Source organism: Rutilus rutilus (assembly GCF_951802725.1).
Source record: "Rutilus rutilus genome assembly, chromosome: 3".
Classification (NCBI taxonomy): Eukaryota; Metazoa; Chordata; class Actinopteri; order Cypriniformes; family Leuciscidae; genus Rutilus; species Rutilus rutilus.
In genome coordinates, this window is record NC_140211.1 from 11,190,433 (window position 1) to 11,210,661 (window position 20,229).

The window sequence follows — 20,229 nt, forward strand, 5'->3', positions numbered from 1 at the left end:
CAATCAGAGCAGATTAGGCTCTTGGAAGGGAGGGGTTTAGAGAGACTGAATCTTCAAACAAACCGTTCCAGACACTGTGAGAGAAGAGGTGATGCTTCAATGTGTATTATGAAGAAAATTAATGTGTTTTTTGACCTTGGATGCATGTAAACCTATTGTAGGACACATAAAAAAAGGAACCTTTAATATAGCATATTAGAGGCATTTTAAATCCCTAAACCTAAGTATGAGCCTTAAAACCACCACTAATAGATCATTCCCACTTTTTGATGGAATTTATTCTGAAATAACAGCTTTTTAGTGAGCCTAAAGCTTCTTATTGGTTTGTTTGTATGTGTTGGAATCAGGATGACAACTCAGTAAGACAAAGTAACAAAACAACCCTTTCAATCTGTGCAAAACTGCCTGTTACTAGCATGTTCTGTGGAAATTAAGCTAGCCATGTCAATATGATGCGTTCAGATATCGAGAGTGTCTTTACCGAGCTCTAGGAGGGCAGTTTGCTGAGAGGTGGAGGCGCTTAGCAGTAGCAGGGAGATTCCCATGATCACTTGCTCAGGCGGGAGTTCCTACAGTTAGATAGGGCACAATCAGACAAACGGTTTGACACAGATGGAGCCTCTGAGGGAAAGCTGAATGCAAATCGCTTCGAGCTAGTGCAAACAAAACCATTATAAAGATGAGAGGAGAAGATTTTTTGAGATCACACTGAGAGAGCAACTGTAGCAAGCAACAAAAAATAATAATAATGTTGCCTTATTCTCTTTTAAAATAATGCATTTTTGAATCTGCATCTGTAAATGAATGCAATTAGACAGCAGTGATTTTAAGAGAGATTACCATTTCTCATACTTCCATAATAGTAGTCCAGTTTGTACAACACTACACCACCAATATGAAGTAAGACAGAAAATATAATGTGTGTATTCACCAGTGCATGTGCAGGTATTATCTGGTGGAGTGTGTGAAGGAGAGACATCAGCTCTCCCCTCAGATGAACACTGAGCTGACAGGCACACAGGAGCTGAAGAGCCAGCTGGGTCAGTTCCTTCCTCCAGAAGCTTGAATCAGTGAGCAGAGCCGCCGTCAGAGATTCAGCGAACGAGCTGAACTCCACCACTGCTGTTACACTGTCCACCTGATGGGGCACAGGATCAAGGATCAATGTGTAAACTAAGTGTGAAAATGTTTAAAGGGCTAGTTCACCCATTATTAATGTTATAAAATAATATGAACTCACCCCATGTTCAATAAAAGGTACACTACTGTTCAAAAGTTTGGAGATTTTTTATCACCAAGGCTGCATTTTTTTATCAAAATTATAGTAAAAACATTAATATTGTGAAATATTATTAGTTTTAAAAAACGTTTTCTATTTCAATATATTTAAAATTTCATTTATTCCTGTGATGGTTGCCATTATTCCAGTCTTCAGTGTCACATGATCCTTTAGAAATAATTCTAATATTATCATTATTTTATTATTACAGCTGAAGATGATGCTTAATATTTTTGTGGAAACTTTTTTCAAGATTCTTTGATGAATAAAAAGTTTAACATTATAACAATATAATGTCTTTACTCTCTCCTTTGGTCCGTTTAATGCATCCTTGCTGAATAAAAGTATTAATTTCTTTCAAAAACAAAAAAATGAAAGTTTTGAACAGTAGGCACCCTTAAAGGTATAGTAAGTGATTTCTGAGAAACACTGTTAAATTTGCAACCAACACCCAGACAAACACATTGCTCCGCCCCCAAAATGACGAACACGCCACAACGACAAACAGCTGCCGCATCAGACAGCTTGTGCAAGTATGGATGAATCAGCTGTGATTCAACAACAACAAAAGTATACAACAGCAAAAAAACAATGTTACTCGTGTATGAGTAGAAACAACGCAACCTATGCATTCGTTTTCAGGCCTTCCCGCTCTCTAACATCTCTCCAGCGCTGGAAAGCTTTTCTAATATTTGCTCATGTCCTAAAGCTCTTGCCTGATCGTAACCCTTCTTCTTCCAATTATATTCATCTGACCTTTTCCTCTTTGGTAATGTCTCTCAGCCATCTTTCTTTCTACAGTATTTCTTTTAATCTCCCTCTTGCTCACTCTCTCTCCTCCCCCATCATGAGTGGACACGCCCCCTACTGCTGATTGGCTACAGTACACTACATCCTTATGCATCTCTTTCTGCCAGGACTTTTATGGGCTTTTCCCAAATCACGGAAGTGACCTCGACGTCCGGGTTAGCGGTAGCATGAGCCGTCAGGCAAGTGTTATTTAAATAAACCCCTGATGTACTTACAAACTTTCCAATGCCTTGTTTTATGAGTACAGAACCTATTTGTACTACTGTAGAAGTTTGATACCATTCCGGGCATTATTAGTGGGGTAATTTACGAGATACATCATAGGATCCATTAGCGCCTGCACTAAGCCATTCGGCTGATATCTCTAAATAAGCTCTAACTTTAATAATGTTCGACCAAGGGAGAAAAAGCTTCTGGTCGGGTGTTTGGCTCGAGGTCATGGTGCAAAGGACCCTAGGTTGATTTTACTCCGAACCATCCCTTTAATACATCTTTAAGGCTTTTTGTTAAGTCATAAATTAGAGAAATTCACAACGATGGGTAATGTAAACCTTCTGTCGAAACATTTCATGGGTCTAAGCCACATAGTGCCGTGGAGCTACTTCAGCTCAGCACATCAGAAATCATCCTCCAGCTTACCAGCATGTACGGTAGCAGGTCAAAGAGGCTGCGAATCAGCTCACGGACCACCCTAGTGCCGGACGCCCCCTTCTCCTGCAGGCTGTCAGGCTCAGGAGCCCCTCGTGGCTGGAGCAGAACCCTGAGGAGGCTGTGTCTGAGCAGAGCGTTTTCTGCCAACCTCTGGGGCTCGCAGTACAGGTAACGAAGGAAAGGTACCAGCATTTCCACATATACTGGCTCATCTCTGAAGAAAAACACACCATATGTACACTTGTAAGGGTTAACAAGTCTCCAAATGTCTAACAAATGTCTAACCAATCATATGGATTGGTTTTACAATCTCTTTATGAACTTTTTGAAGCGTCAAAGTGGTAGTTGTGTAGCTGTCAATGGAGGGATAGAAAGCTCTCAGGTTTAATCAAAAACATCTTCATTTGTGTTACGAAGTTGAGCGAAAGACGTACGGGTTTGGAATGACATGAGTAATTCATGACAGATTTTCATTTTTGGGTGAACTATCCCTTTAAAGGGGTCACGACATGGATTTTTATTATTATTTTAATATGCTTCTTAAGGTTCACTTATAATGTTATTAAAGTTTTTTGCATAAAAAAATATATACACAACACAACAATATATCATTGTGACCCTCTGTCTGAAATGATCCGCTTTTAAAGTGTCATGAAACACTGGTCGTTCACACCTCAGAGTTGAAAAAGACTTGAATAGAGTTGAATACGACATTCAGTGAAGGTCAACCGTTAAGCGACTTAAAGCCAGTGGGCGGGGCTTATGGTGCAATGATGTATAACTATTCGTCGATGTCTTGCTCAGGAGGCAGTCATATGCAAATGTGTTTGCCCATGTGACGTCACAGACCCCGCATTATCAAAACAAACCATTTTTGGAGCTTGATTAAATAAATGCTTTTTTACAATGAGGAGGACATTTTATGCTCTGAAACTTGCAGGATGTTTTAATGGTACAAAGTTTTATTTCTCATGTCATGACCTCTTTAAGATGTTATAAAAATTTCCATCAAATCCCCCAGATCTGTCATTGTTAACGGATTTCATACTTGTCTGTAGCCAGCTGAAGGAAGTCATCAATTTCCTGGAGCAGAGCGGGCCAGCAGTCGGGACGGTTTTCCAGCACTGTGATGTAGGGATGAGGGAAGCTCCTAAGATCAAACACATATTTAAATAATATAGTTAGCATATAGTATTTAAACATCAGTATTTTAATAAGGCACTACATTACAAAATATCTTCAAAACATCCTCTATCTTTAACGCATCGGCAGCCTTTTGCAGTAGTTGCTTGGATGTCTATGCTACGCTGGTGATTAATGTCCCTTAACGCTAACACACAAATAAAGGCCCTTATATTAACAAACACGCATGCTCTTTTATCCTAAGATTAACGAACTCATCCAATTTCCTGATCATGTTGTTTGTGTGTGCCTTTGGCACTGGGTCAGACAGGAACATATTTTATTAAGTTACCTTGAAGATCCTCCACATAATAAACAGTCTCTCAGCACTTGAATTTATGGTCTGGGTCACCTCCAGACAGATGTTAGGGCTGCACCAAAGCTCTCCACTCCCTCCACAGACAACCTACAGTTCAAACATTTGCTCATCTATCTCTTGTTGTTCCCCGGCCAACTGGTGCGGCCATCACATTATCAGGGTTCATCCATCAGGGGCGGTTTTCAGCAAACAGCCACAACATTAACTGCCAGACAAAGGCTGGCTGACACACTGACCTCCATTGCACTCATTTGAAATGAAAGTTTAGAGCGAGACTTCTTAACCAGAAGAGACGTTTTAAAACTTTAGCGGACCAGGAGAATTTAGAGGTTTGAGCCTACAGAAGTTGGACTGAATATACAGCACTCATAGTGAATGAAATGCATTCACTATTTTATTTTATTTGGGTTGTGATTTGCACTCTGAATGGAAAAAGCTGGATTAAAATAATATCGAAAAAAGAAAAAAATAGATAACATCTTCCTATTGTGCTTTTTAAATTTTTTTTATAAAACAACATACATTTGACCAGTCACTGTATTTTGATTTAAGAACAAATGGCTGTTATTTTTAAGTCTAAAAAAGAGTTTTGAATTAGTTTGAATCAGTCTAACAAGTTATTCACTGAATCTGTCAGCATTTACTGAATTAGCAACTTGCATTAGGTTTTAGTAAAAAAATATATATATATATATATATATAAAATAAAATAAAAAGAAATTATTTCTTTTATTCAGCAAGGCAAGACTTCAAGTAAGAGTAAAGAAATGTAGCAACTTATATTAGGTTTTAGTAAAATAAATTATACATATATATAAGAAATGATTACCTTTATTCAGCAAGGCAAGACTTCAATAAATTCATAATAAAGTGAGAGTAAAGAAATGTATAATGTTTCAAAATAGCTCTATTTTAAATAAATGCTTTTAATAATCAAAACTTTTATTGCTCTTAAAAAGACTTACTCAGCACAACTGTTTTCAACATTGATAACACTTAGAAATGTTTAACAGCATAGTTTTGTTCATTATGCAGTTAAGAAACACAGACAAATTAAAAAGATACAGAGTTTGACTTTTTAATCTATGTCTTTTTTTCTGTGGAAAGATATATATTTTTTTTCTGTAGACCCTGTATCTACAGTAAGTGGCTTTGTGACCCCAGAGCAGATTGCAGAGGATCCATCGAGCAGACGGACACAATGAGCACCAGTGGGCATCTTTCATTAATCCTCGAGCCCTCCCTCTGTGCCAACCCGTGCTAAAGGCCAAGCACCAATCCCAGGCCAGCACAGAGCCATCGACCCATTCATCTTCTCACCAGGGAGGAACTCGACAGGAGGAGGAGAGAAATTACATACACGGTCATTTGATTCATTATAAAGTAACTTATCATAAGGGGTCATGTAGTCCAGGCTTAATTCACTTAAATAAGTGATTCATGATTCAGCATTTTGAATCGGTGTCGGGGCATCGGTAAGAGAGACTGAAAGCTGTTCAGTTTAGCAAGTGAGTACGTGCATGAGATTAAAAGCGAAAGTGATGAAAGCGAGAAAAAAAAAAGTCAAGACGAAACCGACAGAAGGCTCCTTCTAATTTTACATCATCTTTCCAGAGCATTAGGTGGGATCACGTGACACTGAAGATCTAACCCAAAATAATGAACGGTAGTTCAACCCAAGAGGTCTTAATATTTATTTAAAGAACTAGCATTACATCAGAGGTGCAGGGAGCGATTTCTGAGAAACACAGATAAAAGTGGATCTGACCGAGCAGCACAACACACTTGTAGCCAATCAGCAGTAGGGGGCGTGTCCATTCATGAAGGGGGAGGAGAGAGTCAGCCAATCAGCAGTAGGGGGCGTGTCCACTCATGATGGGGGAGGAGAGAGAGTGAGCAAGAGGGAGATTTGAAGAAAGACTGTAGAAAGAGAGATGGCTGAGAGACATTGCAAAAGAGAAAAGCTCAGAGGAAGATCACTGGGAAAAGAGGGGTTATGATCAGGCAAGAGCTTTAGGACCCGCGTTAATATTAGAAAAGCTTGATTTTTTGTCCTTCCTTGTCGTTCGTTCATCATCTTCACTTTTTTTCACAAAGCATTATTTTGCCTTGCTTTAGATAATAAAGAGACATCTACCTGTGCATTGCGTGTTGGGGGCGGAGCAATGAAGGGAGGGGTGTGTTTGTTTGGTCTGATTTCAAATATCAACAGTGTTTCTCAGAAATCGCTTACTGCACCTTTAAATTCTGTTGCCCATTCTTGTTACATACTTCTATATGTTTAAAATCTTCTGAGCAAGAGAGTGTTTTAAAAAAAACATCAACAAAAAACTAAATCGTGACTTTTCTGGGTTTAGAACAAGTGGCAGCAGCTGTTGCTCTTGGAAAGGGCACTCACCTAATTGAATACGGACAGGTGAAGCTTGCTCCGCTATCCCGCTGACTTGCCTGGATCTGCAGCAGCCTCCCGACCACTTTGATCAGCCCTTGAACATTCCTGCCCAGGCAAGAAACAAAACAGTTAGCATCAGCAGATACTACCCAAGAAAAACCATGGACCCATAATCCATCAGAGAAGCACATATAATTTGACATTATATGATCCAAACAGTAGTATGAAACATTGTTTTTGCTTGAGGGCAATTCCCTATATTGCATAAAAATCTTAGATCCTGGCAATCTGAACAAAAAACGAATATCAAATACTTTTTGATACTACTTCCAGTTTTCTTATCAGACTGGAAACAGAAGGTCAAGTCAAGAGCATTACTTTGTGGTTGTATGTTGCACGTTTTAACCAATGTAAGAGGTCATTTGGGTCTTTAATTCATACTTTGCACAGTATACATACTATGGTAGGACGCTATTCCGAATGTAGCCAATGACATATTGGGATGCAAGATACAAAGCTCCCATTCCTTAACGAGAATACAGGGGGAGTGTTTCTCATACATTATAAATCACCTCTGCGTGACAACATGTGCCGTGTTTTCTTTCATCCCTCCTTCTCGACTCTCTCAAGTCTGACTGTACGTTTCTCAGTTCCTATGGGTTTGATTACTGTATATTTTACCAGAAGGGGAAAACATAACTCCACAGTGAAAGGAAATTCATCTTACTGGCTTTCATCTAGGCTCTTTCGTGAGCCCGGTACGCACTGCGCATAGCAAAGCCGTAACATGCTCCAGTTTTCAGCAGCATATGTACCAAATATCTGCTTATTGATGGATTTTATGGGACAATGGGAGATCTTGCTGAAAATAAATATGCTTCTTACCACAATAGTGCTTCGTAAGCTCCAAACAAAGTCTACAAAATGTTGTTGTCAAAGCTGCCAGTACTCACACAGGCAATGCAAGTTTGAGTCCAACTCACAGAATTTTGTGAATATTTAATGTATTTGGTATACTCTTCTAAATCAGTAAAAAATAATTCAGAAAAATTAGGTTATTGACACAAGAAGCCCTTATTTGGCCCCTTTTGTTGTATTGATACCCAATTTCATACACCATAAACATGGCTTTAACAGCACAAAAGAAATACCTAAATAAATTAATTAATAATCAATCAGCAAGTAAATAAAGTAAGCAATCAATTGTATAAGCTATAAAGTACATAAGTAAATAAAACCTAAATAACTAAATATTCTTCTCGCATTTTTCACGTGCTTAACTTTAAAGAAAAAGTTTACCCAAAAATCTAAATTCTGTCATTATTTACTCACCTTCATGTTATTATTATTTTTCCGTGGAACACAAAAGTACATATTTTAATCTTTACACAACAGCAGCAGTTCATAGTGATTAATGGCTGGCAAACTTCAAAAAGCACCAAAAAAAAAGCAGCACAAAAGTAGTCCATAAGACGTACAGACGTGGCTTCAGAAGACCTGGAATCATAGTGTAGTCATATTGACTATTTTTATGCTCCTTTATGGTGTTTTTGTCCTTTCTGGGGCTTGACAGTCTCTGGTAGTAAGGCATAGCGATTTATCAAAAAATATCTGCGTTCTACTGAAGAAAAAAAAAACAGCATACAGGTCTGGAATGACATGAGGGAGGGTAAATAATGACAGAATGTTTATTTTTGGGGGAACTATTCCTTTAAAATTCAGGGCTGTATGATGAAAGGGTACATTGTGTGGGTAGCTGCTCCATGCGATGGTGATGACAGCAGCAGCAGCCCTGTGTGTGTGTGTGTGTGTGAGCTGACTGATGGAGCAGGCTGCATGTTTTTCTGAATATGCAGATGTATATTCCTCAGTCTGCTGCTGATCTTCATCCAAGAGTCCAACTCAAAGGGAAAAGGAAACATGTGGGCAGATAATTGAGGTAATCCTCTAAAAACGCAATACACTAACCACATTATAGCAGCAATAAAAGCATTTGTTTGTTTGTGCTTCAGGCTTAGAGTTGATTTTAGCATGATTTAAAGTGCCCATGAAATCAAACGTTTTTTTACTTTTAGTATGAATATGTTAGACTTACTGTTACCTGTAAACTAGTGTGCTACAAAACAATGACAAAATTCGCACTTTGAAGATATAAGCTTTCAAAACTCTCCGCCAAGTTTTTAAGTTTCTTACTTCCGCCAATATGAATCAATCATTTTGATGACATCACTCCGCAAGCGCCCCGCCCCCCACAGCATAAATAGATGCTGTGGCTGAAATCGGTCACTCGTTCACACATTTACTATTTTCTACATGGTGAATGGCACATAGCTTATGACAAGACAATTGTAGAGGTTTAAAGAGGTGATCAAAATAAAACCATTTTGGAGTTTTGTGGCCATTTATGTGCTAATGCACTCCAAAAAGTTAGATTTAACTTAGATTTAAGCGTTTAAACTCTGCAGAGAATATAACCTCGTCCTAAATTATAAGGTTTGAACGACTGTTCTTTGCGGGTCGGGAATCAATAGGCACGGGCAGTCATATGCACAGCCATACTTGTTTGAACCAGAATACTGAGAACTATTAAAAGAACTACTAAGAACTGAGAGAGATTGAGGAAGCAGCGGCACGTCATCAAGCCTTAGGTAGACAGAAATTGTGGTGGTGTTCTTGTGTCATGAGATGACAACAGAAGTAGAGAGCCTCTGTTGTAATGAAAGAAACATTGCAATGGCACAACTCGAAGAAATGGATGAGGCAGCTGCCGAAAGTGGCCCAGTACACCCCTGCCTGACTGAAGATCCCAGCTTTTCTTCATTGCTGAGCCCCAGATTTTAGCACGTAGACTTTAGCTTGGCACATATATAAACTGGAAGCGAAACGTTGTTTCGTGTTTCATCGAAATCACCAGCAATTGTGATGACCGGCCATTTTAAACAGCTTTAGACATTGCAGAATGAGCTCAGGACTGTTTGCCAAGGTTGTGTATTAGAGGTACAATTGTTGTAAATATGTTCAGTTTCTTGCACAGACAAATCATTTGGCTTCTTAGGACCTCAATGTATCGTCAGGAGCCACAGGTATTAATTTTGTTTTGTCTGCATATGTTTTTTTGACTCTCAAAGAGACGGTATCAATCACTGAGGACCACGGTTTCAGCTAAAAAGCTTCTTTACTGTTCTCCTGATGGGGAAATAAAGTCACCTACATCTTGGATGGTCTGAGGGTAACTAAATTAACAGCAAATTTTTGGGTTAACTATCCCTTTAATATTTAAAATAATTACATTAATATATATTCAAATAGAAATTGGCATAATATTTCATAATATGTGACTCTGGATCACGCAAAAGTCGCACGGGTATACAGTGCTATGCATAAGTTTAGACACCCATGCTAAAGTTGACTAAAAAGAGGAATAAAAAAATCATCTTTTGGAAATTGAACTTATATTAGGAAAAATCCAACCTTTAAGGACACCAATTTTCTTTGTGAATGAATAATGTATCGTAAATAAATAAATGTTCTTCCTTAAAATACAGGGTGCATAAGTCTGGACACCCCTATGTTAAATTCCCATAGAGGCAGGCAGATTTTTATTTTTAAAGGCCAGTTACTTCATGGATCCAGGATACTATGCATCCTGATAAAGTTCTCTTGGCCTTTGGAATTAAAATAGCCCCACATCATCACATAGAGATTGGCATGGTTTTATTTCAGTTAGCCTAATAGCTGGTTTGATTTGCATTGAGAGATGATCTTATGGAAAGTACTCCATGCCAATCTCTAGGTGTGGTGAAGGCTATGTGATGATGTGGGGCTATTTTAATTCCAAAGGCTATTTTATTCATTCACAAAGAAAATTGGTGTCCTTAAAGGTTGGATTTTTCCAAATTTTTTCAATTAAAGCATTAAGTTCAATTTCCAAAAGATGATTTTTTATTCCTCTTTTTAGTCAACTTTAGCATGGGTGTCTAAACTTATGCATAGCACTGTATTTGTGGCAATAACCAACAATACATTGTATGGGTCAAAATTATCATTAGGATATTAAATAAAGATCATGTTCCATGAAGATATTTTGTAAATTTCCTACCGTAAATATATGAAACATTTATTTTTGTGAGTGAATGCAGCACAATCGTGAACATTAATGGACAACTTTAAAGGCGATTTTCTCAATGTTTCGATTTTTTTGCACCCTCAGATTCCAGATTTTCAAATAGTTGTATCTCGGCCAAATATTGTCCTATCCTAACAAACCATACATCAATGGAAAGCTCTCAGATTATGTATAAATTTCAATAAAAAAAAAAAGAACCCATGTGACTGGTTTTGTGGTTCAGGGTCACATATTACTGTTTACTGTGTTATAAATGCAGCCTTGGTGAGTATAAAAAACATCTTCCAAAAACATTTTTTTTAAATCATACTGCCCCCAAACTTCTGAGCGGTAGTGTATGAAAATAGCTTCTTTTCTCATTTCAAAATACATGAGAACACAATGGTTATTTTTTTTTAAATCCTCTTCTGTGGTAATTTGCATCATCTACAAAACCAATGGAGTCACCAGTTAGAGAACCTCCATGTGATCAACACAATAAACACCTACCATTAAGCACTTTTAGGACTTTAAGTACATAGTTGTCAGTGTGATGTTGGAAACACCGTGTTAATGATAGCCAAATTAGAGAATTTTCAAGAGCTTGAATGCATAAACACTTAATAAACAGTAAAACTGGCAAAAATATGCCAACTTCCCAGCATGATAACTATTATATTTATGCCTCTGCTGTTCTTGTTAAATTAATAAAAGATTGCCGTTTCCGCATTTGCTAGTTTGTTTTACACAAATGATAGCTTTAAATACAGCTCCCTAACCTATAAATGTACTGTTCAAGTGTACAAAGCAACAAAGTCAAAACTCTTCTGGGAAATATAAATGCATAATACAACATATAGTTGTCTTTGCTTACTGAACTGGGAGAAGAGGGAGTATTTTAACATCGAAAAAACTCTTCAAAGACTATTTCCAGAGTTGAGAGAAGGGTGAGGCCAGTGCCTGAGGAGTCTGATAAGATGCCCTCAGGGCTTGACAGGGTGGGAAGGGTGTATCATTTAAAAATGCATCTGGATCCACCTTTGACACTATAATATGCGCTTAAAAATGTGTCAAAGGCCCTGTTTACACCTGGTATTAAAATGCATTTTGGACGATCAGATCACAAGTAGACGAGGGAGAAACATTAACGTTTACACCTGGTGTTTTAATCTTTTGTCCACTTTCAAACACTTCTGTCCTGATTTCTTCGAGGGAGGGTCTATAGGTGGGTAAATGTACAGGCTTTTTAAGATCTTTTGATCGAATGGATGAAATAAGCTCACGCAATTTATAGATGAACACGACCGGCGACGACGGAAAAACATACGGAGAGCAGCAGCTTTCGCTTACGAGACCACGCTGACCGATGTGAGTGTTAGAAATCAGGAATGGTGAGAGAACATTGTGCTTGGTACGTTTTTCATCTTCAAACCAAACTTGGGTCTCCAGCCGACAAAGTTTAAATCCCGCCTGGCTAGAGCTCTTCCCATGTTTACGCATTAGTTCAGTAAGCGGAGAGTAGACAGTCTTTTGTGACTGTTACGAACACATGAGCGTTTACACTACAAAAGCAAATGCGTTTTCGACTACCTCTGGAAGTGGTCGAAAGTGAACAAGCTCAAATCGTTTCAGACCCGTTTACACCTGTATTTAGCGTCGTCCATTTGTGATCAGATTGACGAAAACACTTCTTAATACCAGAAAACAGGGTCAAAGAAACTGCATCGAGTCAGAGCTTTTTAAAATTGTGGATGAAATGGGATGATAATCTGAATTAGCTGGTGAGAGCCATATGCACGTGTCACAGCGGTGAACTGAAGGCATACCGTGCCGAGGGCAGGAGGTTAAGGGTGGTGTTGAGCACATACGGCAGATCTGCATGTCCCTGTTCCACGAGAAGCACCAGAGCGTCACAGCAGGCCGAGCGGACGACAGTACTATCACTGCTGCACTGCTCCCACAGAGACTCCAGCGCTGGCCCCTGGTGACGTACAACACAAGCTCAACATGCAAACCATTGCACACCAGCACAAAATATAAGAGACAATGTAAGTGACGTTGTGTATCGTGTCCGGAAAAACTAGAAAGCACATATTTCCTTTAAATAGGGACAAATTTCCCATGTAATAGAGATGCACTAAAACTAAATAACGATTTCTGCTGTTACCGATTGTTTGATTTTCTTAATGAAACAAAAATCTCTCCCAACTAATGCTACTGGGAACCCTCTCATTTGGTACATAACTATAATATTAGAGATTAAAATTAACAACAGAGCCCAAACTATTTTATTCAAATGCTATTTATTTTCTGATATATTAATTACACTCAAATAAAAACTGAAATTGTTTGTATACAACTCAAGGTAGTTCTTATCTTCATGATACATTTATTCAAACATACATATAGTAAATAATCTCCTCTCTAGTGTTTTATAGCTAACTAATGAACTGTGAACACTGGATAACTTTCCAAATGTAAATCCATTGTTAAGTTGACATTGTGCACAAGCTGTTTTATTGACGTCTTTCTGCGGTTGAAACACGGATTGAGTGATACATGAGACATTATTTCGGTAAGTTGTTCTGTATCTTTCCACATACCTTCTGATGTTCATGCATGTTTTTTCATGCTATAACTTATATTAAAGTGGAAGAAAAGACTTGCACGGATCTGTGTACAGTGCTACAGCGATCCATCGCATCACATTTAAAAGTGTCAAAACGCCATTTATTGCTTGAATTTTGTGATAAAATGGACTGCATTTGAAAGCCGAGACGTTGTTTCTTAACAGAAGTAACAAAGTTTTTTGCGATTATTGGATGGGTGGCGCGCTACAACTAATTGTAACTTTAACATCAGTTTTTTAAAGGGTTTTATTGTTTTGTTAACATAAATAGCCCTTAATTCAAAACAAGAGACATTTTCTTCACACACAGTTTGAGTTGCAGTCTGACATGTTTTTTCGCCCCCTTTTGATTGACAGGAAGGATATAATCAGCCTTGATCATCAGCTGTAATTACTTTCAATTGGCCGATACCGATTATTGACCGATATCTGTGTAAACATAAAACTTAAAACTTTTTCTGTACTCCATAAGATTTAATTTATTTTAATAAATCTGTAAAAACAACAACAGAAAAGTCCTTGTATTTCAGATATCCAAGATCCAACGCATCACAGCCCACCTTTACATGTCAACCACAGCTATTTAGCATTCAACTTCTGGGCTTCAATGTCATGAATAAATTAGTGATGCACCGACATTTTGTCAATTTTATAATGAAATTCAAACAATAAATGTCAGATCGCTGTTGCGGCCTCTGCATGAAACAATCCTCTCTTTCTCTTTACAACTAGAGCACAACCTAAAAATTAATGATTCAGAAGGTATGTTTAAAGAAACTGAAATGTATCATGCCTCATGTAATAAAAAAAATAAAAAAAGTTTTAACCCTGGAAAGATATCAATAAAACAGCGTGTAAACAATGTCACGTAATGTTACATTTACCTCAGGAAAGACATTCAATGTCCATACAGCTCGTTAGTTCGCTAGAAAACAATAACTGGAGGAGCATTTTGCTAAATATGTGGACTATATTACATATTCATTATAATTTTACCTTACCTATTGTCTTCATTATTTAATGTATGCTTGAATAAAACTGCCATGAAAATAAGTTATCACAGCCACTGTTTAAATGTTTTTAGAAAAAGATGATATAAAATGTGCAATTTAAATGCCATATGCAGCGCAGTATTTATTTGACTGTTGATTATTAAATTAATGTGATGATATGGTTTAGGTCATTGGACATGATGTCATTGCTCTTTGGCAGCCTGTCTGAAAGCACTTTCCTTAAAGGGATAGTTCATTTACTCACCCTCGTGTTTCTTTCTTCCGTTGAACACAAAAGAAGATATTTTAAAGAATGTTGGCAATCAAACGGTTGATGGACCCCATTGACTTCCATAGTAGGAAAAAAAAACCTATGGAAGTCAATGGCTACCTTCAACTGTTTGGTTACCAACATTCTTTAAAATATCATTTTTGTGTTCAGCAGAACAAAGAAACAAATTTTTGGGTGACCTATCCCTTTAAAAAGCACCTACATACACAAACAACTGCCTGTTACTGAGTGATTGGGCAAAGCACGCTTACACATTGTACATGTAAAGGGGGAATTGACATAGAAGTCTTAAAGGAAAAAACAGGCTGTTTAATTCGAACAATGTGTCCTAAGCGTGATGTGATGTAACCCCTAATGTATGCAAGAGAATGATTGTGTCGACTTACTTTGGTGGTAGTCTGACAAATCCTTTCATTTTGGCCTTTCTCTTTCAACACTGCAGTGACCAGCGTCCTCACAGCCTAGAATTAAAAAGTCAAAAGGCAACAAATCTGGTTCTTCACATGCCTTCAGCAAACTAGATTTCATCTAAATTAAACATTCACAGGAATGGATTTCTACAAGCCAGACACATTTGGCGGGACAGATTAGCATTTCAATGAAATTACTGTGGAACGTGAACCTTGTTTTACCTCTAATTCCTGTTCAAATCATCATTTCTGAGTGCTTTACCTGAGCTTGAATGAGGGAGCTGGGGAACTCAAACCTTGTCTTCAAAGTTTCAGTCATCTCCAGAAATCATGAATGATGCCCCATACTAAAAGCAAACATCATATGGAAAATGTAATTTAGTCACCATAAAGGCATTCAAGTATAGGCATAAGGCATAAAGGCATACAGTGAAACAGGACATTCAATGACCAAAAAAACATATAGCACTTTATTTCATCTAATGGGATTTGATTGGATAGTGGAACAATTGTCTCTAGATGGCAGGTGGATGGAGAGGAGGTTTTGAAAAAGTAAAAGGGACAGATGATGATGTTAGTTGTAAAGAAAACAAATTACCACATTAATAATAAATTAGGAAGCCAAACATTTCTTCTCAATATCAGATGAATGCTGTACAAGTTCAGGAATGTACATTATGCTACACTACACAAAATTTTGGGGTTGGTAAGACTGTAATATTGTGAAATATTATTACAATTTAAAGGATTTTTTTTTGTATTTGAATAAAGCAATTTATTCCTGTGATGCAATGCTGAATTTTCAGCATCATTACTCCAGTCTTCAGTGTCACATGATTCTTCAGGAATCACTCTAATATGCTGATTGGATGTGAAATGTTGAATGTTGAAAACAACTATGCTTAAAGGAAAATTCTGTCATCATTTATTCACCCTCATGTCGTTCCAAACAATGTAAAAATTCTTTAATGAATAGAAAGTTCAAAAGAACAGGAATATTTTTTAACATTATAAATGCATTTACTGCGACTTTTGACCAAATTAATGCATTCTTTCTGAATAATAATATTAAAGCCTTTCAAAATTCAAATAATTTGAATGCCCCAAACTTTTGAATAGTAGTGTAAAGTAAAACAAATTTTTGACTTTTTATTGAATTTAAGGGATAGTTCACCCAAAAAATGAAAATTAGCCAATGATTTACTCACTCTTAAGTCATCCTAGGTGTATATGACATTCTTTTTTCAGACGAATACAATCGGAGTTATATTTAAATAAATGTCCTGGCTCTTCCAAGCTTTAAAATGGCAGTGAATGGCCGTTTCTGTTTTGAAGTTCATCAAAGTGCCTCTATCCATCATAAAAGTGCATCTATCATCATAAAAGTGCCTCTATCCATCATAAAAGTGCCTCTATCATCATAAAAGTGCCTCTATCCATCATAAAAGTGCATCTATCCATGATAAAAGTGCCTCTATCATCATAAAAGTGCCTCTATCCATCATAGAAGTGCCTCTATCCATCATAAAAGTGCATCTATCCATCATAAAAGTGCCTCTATCATCATAAAAGTGCCTCTACCATCATAAAAGTGCATCTATCATCATAAAAGTGCCTCTACCCATCATAAAAGTGCATCTATCCATGATAAAAGTGCCTCTATCCATCATAAAAGTGCATCTATCCATCATAAAAGTGCCTCTATCCATCATAAAAGTGCCTCTATCCATGATAAAAGTGCCTCTATAAATTATAAAAGTGCATCTATCATCATAAAAGTGCCTCTATCCATCATAAAAGTGCCTCTATCCATGATAAAAGTGCCTCTATCCATGATAAAAGTGCCTCTATAAATTATAAAAGTGCCTTAGCTATCCATCATAAAAGTGCATCTATCATCATAAAAGTGCCTCTACCCATCATAAAAGTGCATCTATCCATGATAAAAGTGCCTCTATCCATCATAAAAGTGCATCTATCCATCATAAAAGTGCCTCTATCCATCATAAACGTGCCTCTATCCATGATAAAAGTGCATCTATCCATGATAAAAGTGCCTCTATAAATTATAAAAGTGCATCTATCATCATAAAAGTGCCTCTATCCATCATAAAAGAGCCTCTATCCATCATAAAAGTGCATCTATCCATGATAAAAGTGCCTCTATAAATTATAAAAGTGCCTCTATCCATCATAAAAGTGCCTCTATCATCATAAAAGTGCCTCTATCCATCATAAAAGTGCCTCTATCCATCATAAAAGTGCCTCTATCCATCATAAAAGTGCATCTATCCATGATAAAAGTGCCTCTATCATCATAAAAGTGCCTCTATCCATCATAAAAGTGCATCTATCATCATAACAGTGCCTCTACCCATCATAAAAGTGCATCTATCCATGATAAAAGTGCCTCTATCCATCATAAAAGTGCATCTATCCATCATAAAAGTGCCTCTATAAATTATAAAAGTGCATCTATCATCATAAAAGTGCCTCTATCCATCATAAAAGTGCATCTATCCATGATAAAAGTGCCTCTATAAATTATAAAAGTGCCTCTATCCATCATAAAAGTGCCTCTATCCATGATAAAAGTGCCTCTATCCATGATAAAAGTGCATCTATCCATGATAAAAGTGCCTCTATAAATTATAAAAGTGCCTCTATCCATCATAAAAGTGCATCTATCCATGATAAAAGTGCCTCTATCCATCATAAAAGTGCATCTATCCATCATAAAAGTGAATCTATCATCATAAAAGTGCATCTATCATCATAAAAGTACATCTATCCATCATAAAAGTGCATCTATCATCATAAAAAGTGCCTCTATCATCATAAAAGTGCCTCTATCATCATAAAATTGCATCTATCCATCATAAAATTGCATCTATCCATCATAAAAGTGCATCTATCCATCATAAAAGTGCCTTTTCTATCCATGATAAAAGTGCCTCTATCCATCATAAAAGTGCATCTATCATCATAAAAAGTGCCTCTATCATCATAAAAGTGCGTGCCTCTATCCATCATAAAAGTGCATCTATCATCATAAAAGTGCCTCTATCCATCATAAAAGTGCATCTATCATCATAAAAGTGCATCTATCATCATAAAAGTGCCTCTATCCATCATAAAAGTGCATCTATCATCATAAAAGTGCATCTATCATCATAAAAGTGCTCCGCACAGCTCTGGGAGGTTAATACATGCCTTCTGAAGTGAAGCGATGCGTTTGTGTAAGAACAATATTAATATTTAACACTTTAACCCTTTGACCGTATGCGGGACGCCTAAGTTTACTTCACTACATTACAATTAAATAATTTAATCATGACAAACTATATATCGTTGGAAAGGTCTAAGACTCCTTAATAGATATTTCAGCACTGGGTTAGGGTTAGGGTTAGAATTTACAATTATTTACATTACAATTTATGCAGGAACAGTAATAGATGAATTTATGACAAGAGCGCACCTCAAAAAATCTGTCATAACAGGAGTTCTGGCGTTTGTCACAAAAAGTTGACGCACACATTTTAATAATTGAAACTTTGGTTTTCATGCTAAAAGTTCATAATAAAACATTTAATCTAGTATTTGTCAATAAAAAAATATAAAATAATATTATCCTCTAAAAAGTATAATATACATTATTATCCTCTAAAATATAATATTATCTTTTTTTATTGCCTTTTTTTATTACATCACATATTTTAGTAGTTATCATAAATTAGGTATCATTTGAAAGCTTACAAACTCAGAATTCATCCTGTGAAAATCGTTTTGAAATTGGACGTTGCGTTTCCATAGAAACAGTACTCTAAATGATTTGATCAGGCTCCTCCCCTTTTTGGTGTCATCATGTTTCATAATTTATGATCAAAACCTTTTCTAATCTTGACAAAACACATATTGTCAGAAAGGTCTGAGTCTCAAGGTTCTATATTTTGTGACAGAAGTGTTATTTGGACAGAAATGTATTAATTTGTTACGGTAGAATGCATACAATTAAATTCAATGGCACCCGGTGGCTATTTCTGGTATTACGCCTAAACAAAATCTCATGGGAACTTCAATTTTTGTAATATCAACTTCAAATGTATAACACAACTTCGTTAAATATATGGCTTTGATTTTAAAGTATTTTTTTTTCTAAAAATATTTTGTAAAATATATATTTTATATAAAAGAAAAAATATTAAATAAATTATATTTGATTTAATGTAAATTTAAACTTCCATAACTTTTCACACTTTAATTTTTTGAAGTTCTTTCAATTTCCCTTTAAAACAAGACCAAACATAGGTCTATACTCCAAAGCATTCTTGAATTACAACCATTTAAGCTTGAATAGTGCATTTTAATGTCCATTCTCAAAAAGGGGGGGGGTGACAGTTATGGGGTTAAGTAAACTTCTAGCTTCCTGCCAAACGAAAATACGCAGTCTCCTTACGCATAAAGCGCAACTTATGCAACTTGTGACGTAGGAAGTAGCGCAGTGCGCCATGGCTTAAGTCGAATCCGTATGTTTGTTTGGACGGAAGCTAGTTATTTTACTTTATAAAGTTTTAAATATGTATATTTTTCTTACACAAACGCATCGCTTCGCTTCAGAAGGCCTTTATTAACCTCCCGGAGCTGTGTGGAGCACTTTTATGATGGATAGATGCACTTTATGGACTTCAAAACAGAAACGGACATTTTTTAATATAACTCTGATTGTATTCGACTGAAAGAAGAATGTCATATACACCTAGGCTAGGATGACTTGAGGGTGAGTAAATCATGGGCTAATTTTTTTCATTTTTTGGGTGAACTATCCCTTTAAGAGTTAAAGTGGGAAGGAACAGAATTTCTAAAACGTGTGGTATGCAACTGCAAACCAAGTCATGAGAAATTAAGTCATGGGATATTCAGAATCAACCCTCATTTCCTGAAATGAAGAAACTGACATGCAAACTGACATCATCTGTAAAAAAAAAACAGATCACAGCTGTGTGTCTTCATCCTCACTCAGATCACAGGTGTCAAGGGATCAAACACGCCAAACAGGTGCAACGGGACAAAACCCGCCTTCAGGGCAATACTATTAGACTGAAATTAGAATAACCCAACACCACTTCAAACTAACGTAATCTAAGGTGAAATTAAATAAAGGCCCGAGA

At 36.7% G+C, this 20,229-nt stretch overlaps 1 protein-coding gene across 1 annotated transcript in view; it reads right to left on the minus strand.

Annotated features, from left to right (window-relative positions):
- Positions 1–20,229, minus strand: part of focad (focadhesin) — a 64,676-nt gene that overhangs the window by 42,977 nt on the left and 1,470 nt on the right. Inside the window, exons 2-9 of the mRNA XM_084405982.1 lie at positions 15,324–15,408; positions 15,038–15,112; positions 12,565–12,719; positions 6,640–6,738; positions 3,789–3,890; positions 2,729–2,954; positions 932–1,138; positions 482–569 (exon numbers count right to left, since the gene is read on the minus strand). Of these exons, the coding sequence (XP_084262108.1) occupies positions 482–569; positions 932–1,138; positions 2,729–2,954; positions 3,789–3,890; positions 6,640–6,738; positions 12,565–12,719; positions 15,038–15,112; positions 15,324–15,380 (1,009 nt within the window). The 5' untranslated portion in view covers positions 15,381–15,408. The remainder of the gene's footprint in view (positions 1–481; positions 570–931; positions 1,139–2,728; positions 2,955–3,788; positions 3,891–6,639; positions 6,739–12,564; positions 12,720–15,037; positions 15,113–15,323; positions 15,409–20,229) is intronic.